This window comes from Salmo salar, chromosome 21 (assembly GCF_965601325.2).
Source record: "Salmo salar chromosome 21, fSalSal1, whole genome shotgun sequence".
Taxonomy (NCBI): Eukaryota; Metazoa; Chordata; class Actinopteri; order Salmoniformes; family Salmonidae; genus Salmo; species Salmo salar.
Genome location: NC_138311.1, coordinates 37465619 through 37484486, shown reverse-complemented (window position 1 = coordinate 37484486; position 18868 = coordinate 37465619). Strand labels below are relative to the sequence as shown.

Genomic DNA, 18868 nt, shown 5'->3' with positions numbered 1-18868 from the left:
GAGTGTCTGCTAAATGACTAAAATTTAAAATGTAGTCACCTGGAATGCATTTCAATTAACAGGTGTGTCTTGCTAAAAGTACATTTGTGGCATTTCTTTCCTTCTTAATGCATTTGAGCCAATCATTTGGGTTGTGACAAGGTAGGAATGTTATAAAGAAGATAGCCCTATTTGGTAAAAGACTAAAACCATAGTATGTCAAGAACAACTCAAATAAGCAAAGAGAAACGACAGTCTGTCATTACTTTAAGACATGAAGTTCAGTCAATCCGGAAAGTTTCAACAACTTAGGGCAGTTGCAAAAATCAAGCGCTGTGATGAAACTGGCTCTCATGAGGACTGCCACAGGAAAGGAAGGCCCAGAGTTACCTCTGATGCAGAGGATAAGTAAATTAGAGTTACCAGACATTACCAGACATTGCAGCCCAAATAAATGTTTCAGAGTTCAAGTAACAGACACATCTCAACATCAACTGTTCAGAAGAGACTGCGTGAATCTGGCCTTCATATTTGAATTACAGAGTGAAGGAAAAGCTGTAATCAAAGGAAAGGGTGGCTTCTTTGAAGAATATAAAATATATATACAGTTGAAGTCGGAAGTTTACATACACCTTAGCCAAATACATTTAAACTCAGTTTTTCACAATAACTGACATTTAATCCTAGTAAAAATTCCCTGTCTTAGGTCAGTTAGGATCACCACTTTATTTTAAGAATGTGAAATGTCAGAATAATAGTAGAGAGAATGATTTATTTCAGCTTTTATTTCTTTCATCACATTCCCTGTGGGTCAGAAGTTTACATACACTCAATTAGTATTTGCTAGCATTGCCTTTAAATTGTTTAACTTGGGTCAAACGTTTTGGGTAGCCTTCCACAAGATCTCACAATAAGTTGGGAGAATTTTGGCCCATTCCTCCTGACAGAGCTGGTGTAACCGAATCAGGTTTGTAGGCCTCTTTGCTCGCACACACTTTTTCAGTTCTGCCCACAAATTTTCAATAGGATTGAGGTCAGGGCTTTGTGATGGCCACTCCAATACCTTGACTTTGTTGCCCTTAAGCCATTTTGCCACAACTTTGGAAGTATGCTTGGGGTCATTGTCCGTTTGGAAGAGCCATTTGCAACCAAGCTTTAACTTCCTGACTGATGTCTTGAGATGTTGCTTCAATATATTCACATAATTTTCCTCCCTCGTGATGCCATCTAGTTTGTGAAGTGCACCAGTCCCTCCTGCAGCAAAGCATCCCCACAACATGATGCTGCCACCCCCGTGCTTCACAGTTAGATGGTGTTCTTCAGCTTGCAAGCCTCCCCCTTTTTCCTCCAAACATAATGATGGTCATTATGGCCAAACAGTTCTATTTCTGTTTCATCAGACCAGAGGACATTTCTCCAAAAAGTACGATCTTTGTCCTCATGCGCAGTTGCAAACCGTAGTCTGGCTTTTTTTATGATGGTTTTGGAGCAGTGGCTTCTTCCTTGCTTAACGGCCTTTCAGGTTATGTCAATATAGGACTCGTTTTACTGTGGATATAGATAATTTTGTACCCATTTCCTCCAGCATCTTCACAAGGTCCTTTGCTGTTGTTCTGGGATTGATTTGCACTTTTCACACCAAAGAGCGTTCATCTCTAGGAGACAGAACGAATCCCCTTCCTGAGCGGTTTGACGGCTGCGTCGTCCCATGGTGTTTATACTTGCGTACTATTGTTTGTACAGATGAACGTGGTACCTTCAGGCGTTTGGAAATTGCTCTCAAGGATGAACCAGACCTGTGGAGGTCTGCAATTTTTTTTCTGATGTCTTGGCTGATTTATTTAGATTTTCCCATGATGTCAAGCAAAGAGGCACTGAGTTTGAAGGTAGGCCTTGAAATACATCCACAGGTACACCTCCAATTGACTCAAATTATGTCAATTAGCCTATCAGAAGTTTCTAAATCCAGTCAACTTAGAGTATGTAAACTTTTGTGATAGAGAGAATAAGTTAAATAATCTGTCTGATAACAATTGTTGGAAAAATTGCTTGTGTCATGCAAAGTAGATGTCCTAACCGACTTGCCAAAACTATAGTATGTTAACAATACATTTGTGGAGTGGTTGAAAAATGAGTTTTAATGACTCCATAAGTGTATGTAAACTTCAACTGTAGATTTGTTTAACAATTTTTTGGTTACTACGTGATTCCTTGTGTTATTCTTAGTTTAGATGTCTTCACTATTATTCTACAATGTAGAAAATAGTAAAAAAATAAAGAAAAACCCTGGAATGAGTAGGGGTTTCCAAACTTTTGACTGGTAGTGTATATACACATATATATTACACATTCTCAAACTTTGTTTTGTGTCATGAGTAAAAACATGATTTAAGGACTGATAACTAGACTTCATATTTGTGTATTTTTGGCACAATGATTACAACCACAAACAGTATAATTTCCTGCCAGTGCGCTGATCAAATCCCAAATTAATGATTAACATTATACCTCCTCCCCTGGCCCTTAGAATGAACTAAAATACAAGAGGCCTGGGGTTGTCTCAAATTGCACCCTTCCCTATATGTAGTGCACTCCTTTTGAAAAGTAGTACACTACATAGGGAATAGGGAGCCATTTGGACCACATCCCCAGTACACATACAGCACCAACTTAAGGCAATTATCACATCCTGTTTTTCCTGTGACCTTCCTATTCCTTTGGCTAGATTTATCAAAACACTGAACCACCCACTCTTCAGAAATGACAACCTTGAATGGCAAAGTACAGTAAGGCCTTTAAATATACAAAAACATCTGAAAAGGTTGAACAACTTTAGTACACTGGGACAATGCAATGAGAGAGTAGAGAAAACAGAAACTTCAATATACCAACCACACTGTCCACTCAAAAGAGTAAAACATTTACAAAAGCACAATCAGTAAAGTATGCATGAAAATAACAAAAAAGTAAAGAATATTCTTCTTATAGAACAAATCTCATTACCTTATTTTGAACATTGTGTAAAAGGCAGCATTGGAAAATTAGCTTCAGTCCACATATCTTGGCATCGCTATAAACACAGTGAAAGTGCTTAGTGATTTTCCTTACAAAATCCACGTTTCAGCAAAATTAAATGTGTACGAAAAAAACGCATACATTTCAGAAAAAAACTGCAATTGCAAGTGGACAAATCTAAGCAGCCAGCAATCAGACATGATAAAGACATAGAAAAGGAATAAACTAATTCTCTTCTTGTGCGTAACTGATCAAAACACCTCTCAGTATGCTGCCATGGCTACTTCAGCAGAATGAATGTCCAGGAATGAGTCACAGAAATAGCCCTATTCCCTATATATAGTGCATAGACTCCACAGGGCTCTGGTCAAAAGTGGTGCAATATATAGGGAAAAGAGTGCCATTTGGGATGCAAGCTCCAGGAGGAGTCCCCTGAAAATAAGCCTGTTCTGGCAGTTTGTTTGAAGGGTCTGGCTTTGGCCTTGAAGATCACATCTTGTTGAAACACTCCTTTGCGTTGGTCCACACTTGTATTCCCTGAGAAAGAGAGAATGAGAGACAGAAACAGAGAGAAAAATTATATTATGTAGCACAGTAAGTATTTAACAACATATTTGGAATTGATAAAAATGACACAAAATAAACATTTCCAGGCAGAATATGCAATATGTTTTAAGTATCTGTGGGGAGGTGTCACCTACCTTTTTGCACATGCTGATCTGCATGACCGCATAGCTAATTAGGGCCTCCTTCAGGTCCCGGTCCTTCTGGTCCTTAAAGCGTTCAATGTCTACCCAGGCAGTCTTCACAAACTCACTGGGGAGACAAAGTCTTGCTTTAGAACCTTCTCAAATAATTGAAACGAACAATTATGGTCAGCTGGTCAACCTTTCAAAGCAGCTGATTAGAGCAGCAAATGTAGTGATTCAATTATAACATGCTAGACAAATCAAGAGCAAGAGACAGAGCAAGAGACAGAGCGAAAAAGATAGAGACAGAAGAGATTGCGAATGAGGGTTTCTCACTCGCTCTCGGTGTTCTTCTCTTTAACAGCCTCCTCTCCCTCCTTTAGCTGCTGTTCTAACACTTGTAACTTAGCCTCCCTCTGCTCTGCAGTCTCCTGGCCAAACAGCTTACTGGTCATCCCCTTCAGTGAGAACGTCCGCACAGTCTGAACACAGGGAGGGAAAGAAACATTCCATCTGGCCAGTCGGGTTTGGATAAGCTTAACTTTTCTTTGATAAAATTCAATGTACGCATTTCCGTGCTTGCTACTGTATATGTGATGATCTATTGTGTCATTATCTTCTGGTGAGTTCCATGTCTCTTCAGAAACTGGGTTCATTCCCAAATGGCAAACTATACCCTACTGTACACTTCGTATTTGGTCTGACCCCAATTAGTAGACTGGTCGATTGTTTGGTCGTTAGGCTGTTGGTCGACCAAGATTTTTTAGTCGAGTAGTCTCTCACACACGTCAAAAGTTTGGACAACCCTACTTATTCCAGGGTTACTCTTTATTTTATTTTTTATCAATTTTCACTATATTGTACAATAGTGGAGACAACAAAACTGATACATATGGAATATTTGAGATTCTTCAAATTAGCCAACCTTTGCCTTGATGAGAGCTACACACACACACACTTCAGACCCCTTGCCCTTTTTCCACATTTTGTTACAGCCTTATTCTAAAATGGATTAAATACATTTTTTCCCCTCAGTCTACAAACAAAATGTTTCTACAACTTGTTTGGAGTCACCTGTGGTAAATTAAATTCATTGGACATGATTTGGAAGGCAAACACCCGTCTATATAAAGTCCCACAGTTGACAGTGCATGTCAGAGCAAAAACCAAGCCACGAGGTCGAAGGAATTGTCCGTAGAGCTCAGAGACAGGATTGTGTTTAGGCACAGATCTGGGGAAGGGTACCAAAAAATGTCTGCGGCATTAAAGGTACCCAAGAACACAGTGGCCTCAATCATTCTTAAAATGGAAGAAGTTTGGATCCACCAAGATTCTTCCTAGAGCTGGCCGCCCGGCAAAACTGAGCAATCGGGGTAGAAGGGCTTTGGTCAGGGAGGTGACCAAGAAGCCAATGGTCACTCTGACAGTGCTCCAGAGTTCCTCTGTGGAGATGGGAGAAACTTCCAGAAGGACAAACATCTCCGCATCATTCCACCAATCAGGCCTTTATGGTAGAGTGGCCAGACTGAAGCCACTCCTCAGTAAAAGGCACATAACCGCCCGCTTGGAGTTTGCCAAAAGGCACCTAAAGACTTTCCAACATTAGAAACAAGATTCTCTGGTTTGATGAAAGCAAAATAAACTCTTTGGCCTGAGTGCCAATAGTAACATCTGGAGGAAACCTGGAACCATCCCTACGGTGAAGCATGGTGGTGGCAGCATCATGCTGTGGGGATGTTTTTCAGCGGCAGGGACTGGGAGACCAGTCAGGATCGAGGGAAAGATGAACGGCACAAAGTATAGAGAGATCCTTGATGAAAACCTGCTCCAGAGTGCTCAGGACCTCAGACTGGGGCGAAGGTTCACCTTCCAACAGGACCGCAAAGCCAAGAATACAGCCAAGACAACACAGGAGTGGCTTCGGGACAAGTTTCTGAATGTCCTTGAGTGGCCCAGCCAGAGTCCGGACTTGAACATCTCTGAAAAGACCTGAGAATAGTTGTGCAGTGACGCTCCCCATACAACCTGACAGAGCTTGAGTGGATCTACAGAGAAGAATGGGAGAAACTCCCCAAATACCGGTGTGCCAAGCTTCATACCCAAGAAGACTCGTGGCTGTAATCACTGCCAAAGGTGCTTCAACAAAGTACTGAAGAGTAAAGGGTCTGAATACTTATAGTATCAGTCAAAAGTTTGGACACCTACTCGTTCAAGGGTTTCTTTATTTTTACTATTTTCTACATTGTAGAATAATAGTTAAGACATCAAAACTATGAAATAAACATATATGGAATCATGTAGTAACCAAAAAATGTGCCACCCTTTGCCTTGATGACAGCGTTGCACACGCTTGGCATTCTCTCAACCAGCTTCATGAGGTAGTCACCTGGAATGCATTTCAATTAACAGGTGTGTCTTGTTAAAAGTACATTTTCCAGATTGACTGACCTTCATGTGTTGATGGACTGTAATGATGGACTGTCATTTCTCTTTGCTTATTTCAGTGGTTCTTGCCATAATATGGACTTGGTCTTTTACCAAATAAAGCTATCTTCTGTATACCAACCCTACTTTGTCACAACACGTCGGCTCAAACGCATTAAGGAAAGAAAGAAATTCCACAAATAAACGTTTAACAAGGCACACCTGTTAATTGAAATGCATTCTAGGTGACTACCTCATGAAGCTGGTTGAGAGAATGCCAAGAGTGTGCAAAGCTGTCATCGAGGCAAAGGGTGCTACTTTGAAGAATCTAAAATATATTTTGATTTGTTTAACACTTTTCTGGTTACTACATGATTCCATGTGTCATTTCATAGTTTTGATGTCTTCACTACTATTCTACAATGTAGAAAAAAAATAAAAACCCTTGAATGAGTAGGTGTCCAAACTTTTGACTGGTACTGTATATAACAACTCACCCCAGTGACCAGTTCCTCCTTCTGCTGTTTCTTACAGGTGAGGTCCAGTGCAACCATCTCCAGCTCAAACTGTGTCAACTCGTGCTTTCTGCATACCGCCCTGCAGAAACAGAGGCCTTTGCTGATCATCATGGTTGCTACTGGATGTACTGATGCCTAGCTGCTTATTATGGTTGCTACTGTACATGTATGATCATTATGCACCATACACACAGGGTCAGAGAGCTGTTCTATAGATTCAATGAGGGGGCTCAGTGAGTACAGTGACTGCCTTGGGAATTTTGTCCACACAGGTCTTCAGCAAGGTAATGTGAGGATGTGAAGCTACCTACATAACACATACAACCTAGGGCACACTGACTAGTGATTTGGCATGATCTTTAGGGGTGTCAAACCTATTTTGTAACGGGGCCATCTTCAATGAGGTCTGGAGGGTCGCATCAAAGTTGGATGTACTGCCTTGCAGTCAAAATTTGCTAAAAATAGTCCTCTATCCATCATTATTTAAATTTCGATGCTCCCTACCTGCTTTCAGGAAAGTGATTATTAGCAAGATGGACAGACAAGAACCTATCATTTCTACACATTCTCAATTTGATTTTAGTCATTATAAAGTATATTGAGTTTGCCCCCACCCCCCCCAAAAAAAAAATATTTTAAATGTTTTAACTCAAACCATGTTTGACACCCCTGGTTTATATAGTGATATGTACTTGGCCTACAGAAGAAGTCCCAGTGTAGTAAATACCTTAGTGCATCAGTATAGAACAGGTACTCCTTCAGCTGATCAGCATAGTGCTCCTCCTCCTCCAGAATATCATCTACAGAAGCAGCATACCTGTAGACAAGAGGGGAGCCCATATGAATACATTTGCTTCACAACAATCACACCTTTAACAGAGGGATGGGGAACTACATATGCTTTACTTCCCCAGAGTCAGATTAACTCATGGATACCCTTTTTATATCTCTGCGTGCAGTTTGAAGGAAGTTGCTAACTAACGCAAATGCTAGTAGACACCCACAGACTTTTAGTCATTGCACTAATGCTAGTTAGCATTGGCTCATGAAACTAACACCAACTCCCTTCAAAATGGACACAGAGACTGGTATCCATGAGTAATTCTGACTCTGGGGAAGTATTTAAAGGGCCTCATTGACAAAATCCTGAAGTATCCCTTTAAAAACTATAGGTTTCTGCATCCCAAATGGCACCCTATTCCCTATTTAGTGCACTACCTTTGACCAGGACCCAAAGGGAATAAAATAGGGAGCCATTTGGCACTCAAACGTTGACAGAAATGCTGCCTTCCTTGATACGCCTCAGTGGCCAAGCGCTGTGACCCCTGACCTCTAGAATTGAGTCCTACAATCTAGTAACCATCAGTGACGGGGTAGGGGATAATCATTTTATCACTCCGAGATGTGGGTGCGTGTTACTACTCCAAGGATAGGGCCGAGACCACTCATGTCACTCAAAGAGAACTATACACAGCACCCAAGTTGAAAGTAAAAGCATCTGGCTATTTGCCAGCCAGTTCTCAGTTTGAACCCAGAACCTTCACAACTCAAGTCTCCCCAGTCCTCATGGTCAGCTACAGCAGACTCTATGCTTCAAATATGAACTGCTTTCAAATCAAACACGACAAATATGTTGTATAGCTTAACTAGGAACCAAGTAATATGTACAGCGTTGCTGGGGGGGAAATGGGGTTGTGCAACACCTCGACATATCAGCTCATTTAGTGAGTCTGTATGAGGTCACAGAGGGTAAGGAAAGAGGTTGGCTATGTCTGAAATGGCAACATATTCACTATATATTGCATCATTTTTTGACATACAATCCTGTTGTAATCCAATAAAATTGTTATGATTAATATGGGAGATAATTGCATGGTTACAACTCAATGGCCTTGTGGTTAGTGTTTACCCTGAGATTGGAAGGTTGGGAGTTCGATCCCTGGTCAAATCATACCAAAGACTGTATAACTGGGACCAGATGCGTCTCTGCTTGGGACTCTCTGCTTGGGACTTTATTTTATTTCACCGTTATTTAACCAGCTAGGCCATTTGAGAACAAGATAAAGCAAAGCTGTTCGACAAAAACAACAGAGTTGCACATGGGATAGACAAATGTACAGTCAAAAACACAAAAAAATCTATATACAGTGTGTGCAAATGTAGTAAGATTAGGGAGGTAAGGCAATAAATAGGCCATAGTAGCAAAATAAATACAATTTAGCATTACCACTGGAGTGATGGATGTGCAGATGATGATGTGCAAGTAGGGATACTGGGGTGCAAAAGAGCAAAAATAAATAACAATATGGGGATGAGGTAGTTGGGTGGGATATTTACAGATGGGCTGTGTACAGCTGCAATGATCGGTAAGCTGCTCTGACAGCTGATGCTTAAAGTTAGTGAGGGAGATAAGTCTCCAGCTTCAGTGATTTTTGCAATTCGTTCCAGTCATTGGCAGCAGTGAACTGGAAGGAAAGGCGGCCAAAGTAGGTGTTGGCTTTGGGGATGACCAGTGAAATGTACCTGCTGGAGCGTGTGCTACGGGTGAGTGTTACTATGGTGACCAATGAGCTGAGATAAGGCAGGGCTGTACCTAGCAAAGACTTATAGATGACCTGGAGCCAGTGGGTTTGGTGACGAATATGAAGCAAGGGCCGGCCAATGAGAGCATACAGGTCGCAGTGGTGGGTAGTATATGGGGCTTTGGTGACAAAACAGATGGCACTGTGATAGACTACATCCAGCTTGCTGAGTAGAGTGTTGGAGGCTATTTTGTAAATGACATCGTTGAAGTCAAGGATCGGTAGGATAGTCAATTTTACGAGGGTATGTTTAGCAGCATGAGTGAAGGAGGCTTTGTTGCGAAATAGGAAGTGGATTCTAGATTTAATTTTGGATTGGAGATGCTTAATGTGAGTGGAAGGAGAGTTAACAGTCTAACCAGACACCTAGGTATTTGCAGTTGTCCACATATTCTGTCAGAACCGTCCAGAGTAGTGATGCTAGTCGGGCGGGCGGGTGCGGGCAGCGATCGGTTGAAGAGCATGCATTTCGTTTTTCTAGCATTTAAGAGCAGTTGGAGACCACGGAAGGAGTGTTGTATGGCATTGAAGCTCGTTTGGAGGTTTGTTAACACAGTGTCAAAAGAAGGGCCAGAAGCATACAGAATGGTGTCGTCTGCGTAGAGGTGGATCAGAGAATCACCAGCAGCAAGAGCGACATCATTGACATATACAGAGAAAAGAGTCAGCCCGAGGGTCCAGATTGTCTAGCCCAGCTGATTTGTAGGGGTCCAGATTTTGCAGCTCTTTCAGAACATCTGCTATCTGGATGAAGGAGAAGTGGAAGGGGGCTTGGACAAGTTGCTGCAGGGGGTGCAGAGCTGTTGGATGGGGTAGGGGTAGCCAGGTGGAAAGCATGGCCAGCCGTAGAAAAATGCTCATTGAAATTCTCGATTATTGTAGATTTATCGGTGGTGACAGTGTTTCCTAGCCTCAGTGCAGTGGGGAGGAGATGCTCTTATTCGCCACAGACTTTACAGTGTCCCAGAACTTTTGGGAATTTCTGCTATAGGATGCAAATTTCTGTTTGAAAAAGCTAGCCTTTGCTTTTCTGTATATTGGTTCCTAACTTCCCTGAAAATGTGCATATCGATTTGATGATAATGCAGTACGCCACAGGATGTTTGAGGGCATCTAGCTTAGATTGTAGGACGGCCGGGGTGTTAAGCATATCCCAGTTTAGGTCACCTAACAGTACGAACTCTGAGGATAAATGGGGGGCAGTCAATTCATATATGGTGTCCAGGGCGCAGCTGGGGGCTGAGGGGGGTCTATAACAAGCGGCAACAGTGAGAAACTTGTTTCTGGAAAGGTGGATTTTTAAAATTAGAAGCTCAAACTGTTGGGGCACAGACCTGGATAGTATGACAGAACTCTGCAGGCTAACTCCGCCCCCTTTGGCAGTTCTAGCTTGATGGAAAATGTTGTAGTTGGGGATGGACATTTTTGGTGGCCTTCCTAAGCCAGGATTCAGACACGGCTAGGACATCAGGGTTGGCAGAGTGTGCTGAAGCAGTGAATAAAACAAACTTAGGGAGGAGGCTTCTGATGTTAACATGCATGAAACCAAGGCTTTTACGGTTACAGAAGTCAACAAATGAGAGGGCCTGGGGAATAGGTGTGGTACTGGGGGCTACAGGGCCTAGGTTAACCTCTACATCACCAGAGGAACAGAGAATGAGTAGGATAAGGGTACAGCTAAAGGCTGTAAGAACTGGTCGTCTAGTGCTTTGGGAACAGAGAGTAAAAGGAGCAGATCTCTGGGTCTGGTAGAATAGATTCAGGGCATAATGTACAGACAAGGGTATGGTAGGATGTGAGTACAGTGGAGTTGAGTGACGATGAGAGAGATTGCATCTCTGGAGGCACCAGTTAAGCCAGGTGAGGTCTCCGCATGTGTCGGGGGTGGGACAAAAGAGCTGTCTAAGGCACGTTGAGACTGGGGGCTCTACAGTGAACTACTAACCGTAGTTCACTGTAGACAAGGCATATTTACATTAGAGAGGCATAAAGCAATCAAGGGTGTTGATTGGGAGAGCTAAGACAACAACGGGTAAATGGCGATGAATGGGCAGAAAGGGTCAGTTAGGTATGCACATGACCTGAGTTCGAGGTTGGGGCCGACAGGTAAACAAAGAGGTACCGCATTATTGAACAGTCCAGCAGGCATCAACTTTGTAGCCGAGTGATCATAGAGTCCAAAGAGCAGCAATAGGTGAGTCAGGGAGCTGTTCGGTAGTCGCTACTACGTTAGGCGAGCGGGAGACAACGGCGTTCAGAAAGCTAGCGGGCCGGGGCTAGCGGATGGGTCTTCCGCAACATCGCAACGGAAAAGCCTGTTGAAACCACATCGGATGATTACGTCGGCAGACCAGTTGTGATGGATAGGCGGGGCTCCGTGTCGACAATAAAGGGTCCAGGCCAATTGGCAAAAGAGGTATTGTAGCCCAAGAAGTTAGCTGGTATATGGGCCTTGCGCGTGGCCAGCTCAAGGCTAAGCAGTGCTTGCTTCGGGATAGAGGTGTTAGCTAACAGTAGCCACTTGATTGCAGCTAGCTAGCGGCGATGAACCGGTGTAATGGTCCAGAGCTTGCGGCAGGAATCCGATGATGTGGTAGAGAGAAGTAGTCCGATATGCTCTGGGTTGATATCGCGCTGTGCAGACTGGTAGGTAGTGTCCGAGCTAAAGCTGGCTGGTGTCCGAGCTAAAGGTTAAGACCGCTAGCCGTGGTTAACAAAGACTGATAGCTAGTAGCTAGTTAGCTGGCTAGCTCCTGAGGGAGGTTCCAGTTATAAGGAATAAAAATAGCAGATCTGTACCATATTGGGTGAGGCAGTTTGCAGGAAAGTATATTTAGTTCATAGATAGAAAGTGAGATTAAAATATATACGAAAAAAACCGGACTATTTACACAGGATAAGACAAAGCATTGAGTGGATAGATTGGTGGTAAGGCCCTGAAATAGACTTAGCGTCCTGTCCAGGAGGTGTACTTGTACATCATGCTGCCTCAAGCTACAGAAACAGCTTGTACAAGCCAAACTTGTGCAAGGCTACTTACCTACAACTCAGTGTGTGCGTGTATCACTAAGTAGGTTTCCAACCAATTGGTAACAGATTTTCATGCAAATATTCCAGAAACCGCATAAAACAAATACACATTTTCCCACTAGTGGAATGCGTCCACCAAACGGACTTGTTTCGGATAAAAATGTCTGATGAAGTACAGTAGTGCACACAAAATATACTTTTTCGCTTAAGTTTTCCATCGCATTTTCAACTCTACCGTCAATTTTGTGGGAGAACCACACACCATATCATCGCATGACTCCAGATTTACTTCGACATGATGGTTATTATATAAATATTTGCACATAAAGGCATTTCCACTGACATTTTCAGCATAATTAATTTTACGGATACAAAAAGATCTCACCATGTCGAACGAACAAATGATCTGTCGGCATTTATAAAATTACACTGAAACTTCCTGTTTCCATCACAGCTGTCATGATTTTTTGGGGGACGATATGACTTTACTTGCATAAAAACTGGATGGAAACGTGGTTATTGAAAACACTTACGCATCCATGTGATGGCCAGCACTTTGTAGTCCATCTCCCATCTCTTTCTCTATGGCACTCCACTCACTGTATGCATTTGACATATACACTTAAGTCATTACATAGTACATAATACAACAGCTTTATACACACACAGTACATAATACAACAGCTTTATACACACACGTCACCCTTTCGTCCAAACACACGACTCTTACCTGAAGATTCGTCCATAGTTTCCATGCACTTTGTACACCCCATACAGTCGATCTGCTACCCTCTGAGTGGATGAAGAAGGTCAAGTTCTAGGTCAAATTTTGCATAGTTTCTTTGATACTGCTGCTTCCATGTTATGTTACATATGGTGTTATGAAACCGAAACAATAGTGAGGTACAGTGTCGCAGACAGACGCTTTATTGAGGAATGTTCTACTTACTATGGACATGTGGTCGTCGTACCTAGCTACCGTAAGTTGAATGCATCATAGCCCCCTTGTTCAGTTATGGTAAAGCAGCTACAGTATGTGTTACTGTTTTCTCAAATCAAGTATAAATCCACTTCTATCAGATAAAACATACAGCTGGTCTATCTGTGTAATGTATGTGAATTTCCACACTGGAGGGAATAGCGTGACATTTGGGACACAAGCCTAGGTTGTATGTTACAACTTACAGTGTGCTGGTTGGTGTAGTCCATCTAATTGTGGCCCTTATGCATGTTACAACCAGCTGGCAGTATGTCTAGTCCCAGTCTAGTCATTAAGTTGTGTGTTACAGCAGCAGCCAATCCACTTTTATCAGACAGACCAGTTGTGCGTTTTATCCTTCTGATGCATGTCAACTTCGAGCCCAGTACATGCGTTTTAACGCTAGCTGTATATCTAGTCTCGTCAGTAAAATGTATGTTACAGCTGGCAGTACAGTAAACAGACCTGGGTTCAAATACTATTTAAAATCACTTAAAATACTTTGTCTTTGGTCAATTTAGCTTCCCTGGCTCAATGGAACAATTGAATAGTTCCAAAACTCCAAACCTCACCCATCTGGCATTCCAGGCAGGCTAGACCAAACATTCAAAGTATTTGAAAAATCAAATAGTAGTGGCACCCAGGTCTGGTTGTCAGTCTAGTCAGTAAGACGTGTGAATATGCCGACAGCTGCCTGTACTTACCGCCCGTACTCTCAGCAGCTGGGAGAGTACAGTCTGTAGCTCGTCACTGTAGTGTTTCAACTCTGTAAACCTTCTGCAGATGCCAGGGCCAGAGAAGAAGAAAAATGAACATTTTCTTCCCAGCAAGGCAGATAAACAAGACAAGAGTCAACGTTGGATCTGACATTGACCTGATCCTACTGTACTTCCCACACAGTCCCAGAACAAAGTATGGCAGTATATCAACTAAAGGGGAATGGGATGGATAGTAGAGACAGAGTCCAAATTATTAATGTTACAATACATGGAGATAGAAGTGCATTGTTGGCTCCACACAAAAGAAAACTGTGACAAGAAAACAATGGATGGATCCTAAATGGCACCCTGTTCTCCCTATAAAGTGTACTACATTTGACCAGAGTCCAGAGCACTATATCCACTAGGGGCGGGACGATACCAGTATCATGATACTCATTCGTATTGTGGAAAGGTAAAAAAAACAGCCCTAATGTTGGGCACAAACATCATTACGGCACACAGTATTTTACATACAGCAGGTTTTTAAAGGACCAAAGATCATGGTCTGCTTCATGTTGCCCTTTTTGCCAAGGAAAAAAATATTGCGATACTGGTATCGTGACAGCCCTATCATACAGTTTACCCTTTAAGGTGTCATTTGGGACAGATCATTTCTATGACCTACCCATCTGGATTCTTCACCCTGAATGCTGCATTCACAGCTTTCAACCTGGAATCAGCCTGTAAAAAAAACAGACTAATTAAATATCAACAAATGGTTTCCTATGTTTGTTAGTTCAGAAGTTGCTATTGATGACCTGAATAATTTTAGACAACACTGTACCTTTGAGACCTAAAACATGATGCATCAGAATAAGTATAAAAAAATATATATATTAAAAACCAAATCATTTTTTATTTTTTTTTACACAGATTACAACCTTTACAATATACCTTTATTACACCGCTATGGTTTGCAAAGTCACATGAGGTCGCCCGGTAAGGTATTATCAAAGAAAGTTGACAGGACAATGCAACCACGAAAAGACCATAAAGTGCTGATGGAGTGAGTACCTTTGCTTGAAATCCTGTCTCGTACACCATTTCCTTCCAATCTTTATCCTGCTGGACAGAGAGAGGATGCTGTGTGACTTTGACAAAGACCATTAGAGATAGGACAGCCTGATGCATGGGGGCACTGGGGGGCACACTGTCACACTATCAACTCTAAAGGTCTAAGGTGATCCGTGACAGAACGACTACAGCAGCACAGTAAAGAGTTAAGCTTAAGGCCTACTTCATAAGACATTATTTACAAAACTCTCAACCCTTATCAGAGCTACAGAGAAAGCGAGCAAGGAAATGGTCCTTGCTTCTGATATCACTCTTTTCTGTCAAGGTTATATCCTGTTAAAACCTATGAACAGCACCTCTGACTTGCTACTGTTGTAGTCTTGAGATGGAGGAATGAAGGTTTTGCTGATGATTGGGGTTCACTTGAGCTTGATCCCAGATCTGTTTGTACGGTCTTGCCTACTCCTACGGTCCTTGTCACACTTGATAAGTGAGTTGGCAAAACAGCACAAACAGATCTAGGATCAGGCTAGATTCACACTGTTAAGGTGTGTGTCTATAGTAGCTTGGCTACAAATGTCAGATCGTCATTTGATAACTGTTGCTGAGAATTTTCCTGCGCCACAGGATTTACATAAATTCACTGAAAACCTACACTAACAGACAGTTATATTAACAGTAATGCACTTTTTATGTAGCCTAATTTTGGCCAGCCAATAGCCTAACCACCGATCAAGCAACATTACATTGGCGGAATAGTGTGAATGGAAGAATTGTTCAAATACTGCTGCTGCAGGATTATTTTGCTGCGACAATACTGGTCAAATAAAAACAGTACATCTGTAACTGACCTCAGTGAGGAAGATATAGAAGATATTGTCATTGCAGAGAACTGGGTGGGAGGCGACTCGGTGCAGGAAGTTTTCCAGTCCAACCCTCCTCCTCTCCACAAAGTCTGGGTCCATGTTGTCCGCTGACAGCTTGTGCCACACAATCTCTGCCTGTGAGAAACAGACAAATAACTACTACTATATTGATAAGGAGACAAAACACCATTATGTTAGCGTCAGGAATGTCTTCAACGTAAAACTGGATGTTGTACAGAGCATTACAGGTACTGTAGTAAGTACATCATGCTACAAATATCACTTCCTAAACTACACTGCATTAATTTAATCCAAGGCATCCTCCTTGTTCTCACGTACCCTCTTCTCAGGTAATGGGGCAACAACGACAAAGGGATAGGTGACCAACAGGTAGTTTCTCAGAAGCTCAAACTCGCTGTATCTCCGCCATAAGGAGTCTGGGGTTATACCTTCTGTCAGAGCATCAACCGGCCTGTCAGAAGAGAGGGAAGGATTTATGTCACAACTGGACTTGACTAAGAGTACCACCTAAACATTTGATACATGTTACAGTATCTAAGCCATCTTTCAAGGTACCAAGTACAGTATTATCCAACATTCTATGAATTATTGATGCCAACACTTTGACATAAAGCAAGAGAGAAAGAAACACTACTGACAGAGAAAGAGAGAGAAAGAAACACTACTGACAAGAGAAAGAGAGAGAGAAAGAAACACTACTGACAAGAGAAAGAAACACTACTGACAAGAGAAAGAGAGAGAGAAAGAAACACTACTGACAAGAGAAAGAAACACTACTGACAGAGAAAGAGAGAGAGAAAGAAACACTACTGACAAGAGAAAGAAACACTACTGACAAGAGAAAGAAACACTACTGACAAGAGAAAGAGAGAGAAAGAAACACTACTGACAAGAGAAAGAAACACTACTGACAGAGAAAGAGAGAGAGAAAGAAACACTACTGACAAGAGAAAGAAACACTACTGACAAGAGAAAGAAACACTACTGACAAGAGAAAGAAACACTACTGACAAGAGAAAGAAACACTACTGACAAGAGAAAGAGAGAAAGAAACACTACTGACAAGAGAAAGAGAGAGAAAGAAACACTACTGACAAGAGAAAGAGAGAGAAAGAAACACTACTGACAAGAGAAAGAGAGAGAAAGAAACACTACTGACAAGAGAAAGAGAGAGAAAGGGGAAGGAGGGGAGACTTCAACTTTAGAAGTATATGTGGATCCAGCAGCAAAGACTAGGGAGAAAAGGAAAGGGAAGAGAGCAGGGAAAGAGTTAAATACAGGAAAATAAGTAGCTGGGTGGCATTCTCCAGTCTAACTGCATTGAGTGCCTGGCTCCGATACACTCTTCTCAATGGCCCACTGGTAAACAAAGGCCCAGTGTGTGTGTACAGTATGTATAGCTTGTGAGCTTACATGATTTCCGTGTGTGCACATTTATTGTGTGTGTGTGATTGCATGAAATGAAACCAGTAAATAGAAAGCTAGCTAGATAAAAGTAATAAAGAAAGCTGGTGTGATGTGCAGTTCTTGAACAAACCAAACCTTTAGAACACATTCTCAATGAATGGAGTGTCTAATTTCAAATTGTTAACCTTTATTTAACTAGGCAAGTCTGTTAAGAACAAATTCTTAATGACGGCCTAGGAACAGTGGGTTAACTGCATTGTTCAGGGGCAGAACAGATTTTTCCCTTGTCTGCTCGGGGATTCGATCTAGCAACCTTTCGGTTACTGGCCCAACACTAACCACTAGGCTACCTGCCGCCCCCTCTTCTAAAAGAGTCAGATGTTTGAATCATCATCATCATCATCATGGCCAGACCACCTGTAATGACAGTGTGGAATTATGAGCAGACAAGGTGGTATAGGTGTGATTGTGGAAGTAGCTGTTCATGGCAGTGTCACAAAATGGTAGTACTGGCCTGGAAGATGTATGTAGGATATCACAAATAGTTTGAGAGAATTCACACAGATGAGGCATAGTTACCGTGTCTCAATTAGATAAACAGTGTATAACTCCTGCATGTTGACTGTATTCTTCCCAGTCCTTTTCTCTGCCTCTGCAACGCTGATCTCCATCTTTCTTAGAAGACTCGTCCCTTTTTCAATCTCAACCATCTAGAATAGGCCAATGCACATCATAACATGGTAACAATAATAATGCAATATAATTTGATGTATGTTTGCAATCATGGGCATCAATAATTGGTCAAGCTGGTCCTAGCACTTGTAACATAAGCAAAGTTCCTTTAAACCGCTGGCCCCTCCTGTCGAAATTTGCAACTTTGTAGCAGAAAAAAAGTTGTTGGCTAGCAAGCTAGCTAGTTCCTGGTAATGGTCAAGCTAACCATGTTAATAAGAACGATCTAGCTAACTTTACTTTGTGTCGACGTGGACATTACAATGAGTTGTTGAACTTTTAGCGGTCATTTCCTGCACATGCAGCTACCTACAGCTGCTGCTGGCTCAGTGAAGCTCTCTGCGAAACTCCGTGGATTGATCAGGCCTAGAAAACCCAACTCATTCAAACAGCCTCCCTAACAACTTTGCTACGTCCAAATGCCTCGCTTTTTGACAATACGAATACGTTTGATGCTATACCGTGTTTTTAATGTTGTTATCTAGTTCTGCCGAGGTGAGGTCGGTGTTCCCGATCACCGCTACTTCCTTGGGTCCGGAGTCTGCCATCATATCTTCCTGAGTTGTGTGTTGTTGTCAGGGGTATAGCAGACAGGCATAGCCTCGCATGCGCACTTTTAACCCTTTTATTTTCCCAACCTCGACCAGAGATCTGTGACGAGATGCTAATGTACCCACCCTAACTATGGGAGTCGTTGTGCCAACGGTCGGAAGGCAGGCGACAAGCTTTGGCCCAAATGAAGCACATATTTTGGACAGATTGTGGCGAGAGTGAAACCTCTCGCTTCATCGCTTCCTCTCTGCCTCAACTCACCTGAGTGTCATGAGAAACATCAGCTGCTGTCTGCCCTT

The 18868-nt window shown here is 42.2% G+C and overlaps 1 protein-coding gene across 2 annotated transcripts; it reads right to left on the bottom strand.

The window, feature by feature from the left end:
- Nucleotides 1-2761: 2761 nt before the first annotated feature.
- Nucleotides 2762-18657, bottom strand: LOC106582281 (sorting nexin-4). 2 transcript variants are annotated; one of them, XM_014165190.3, is made up of 14 exons: nt 18479-18657; nt 17865-17995; nt 16197-16329; nt 15843-15992; nt 14992-15042; nt 14603-14658; nt 13921-13993; nt 12968-13029; nt 12771-12836; nt 7353-7442; nt 6605-6704; nt 4020-4165; nt 3696-3810; nt 2762-3531 (listed from the first exon to the last, which is right to left on the bottom strand). In XM_014165190.3, exons 1-14 carry the CDS (start codon nt 18566-18568, stop codon nt 3484-3486), a joined length of 1311 nt encoding a protein of 436 aa, XP_014020665.1. In that variant the 5' UTR covers nt 18569-18657; the 3' UTR covers nt 2762-3483. The 2 variants fall into 2 exon arrangements, with proteins under 2 accessions (XP_014020665.1, XP_014020666.1); XM_014165191.3 differs by having other exon boundaries at nt 14992-15039.
- Between the last annotated feature and the right edge of the window lie 211 nt (nt 18658-18868).

Coding starts and splice junctions, on each gene's coding strand:
- LOC106582281 (XM_014165190.3), bottom strand. CDS start 18,568: ATGATGGCAGACTCCGGACCCAAGGAAGTAGCGGTGATCGGGAACACC. Junction 15,993..16,196: donor CCCCATTACCTGAGAAGAGG/GTACGTGAGAAC, acceptor TGTTTCTCACAG/GCAGAGATTGTGTGGCACAA. Junction 14,659..14,991: donor AGACAGGATTTCAAGCAAAG/GTACTCACTCCA, acceptor TTTTTTTTACAG/GCTGATTCCAGGTTGAAAGC.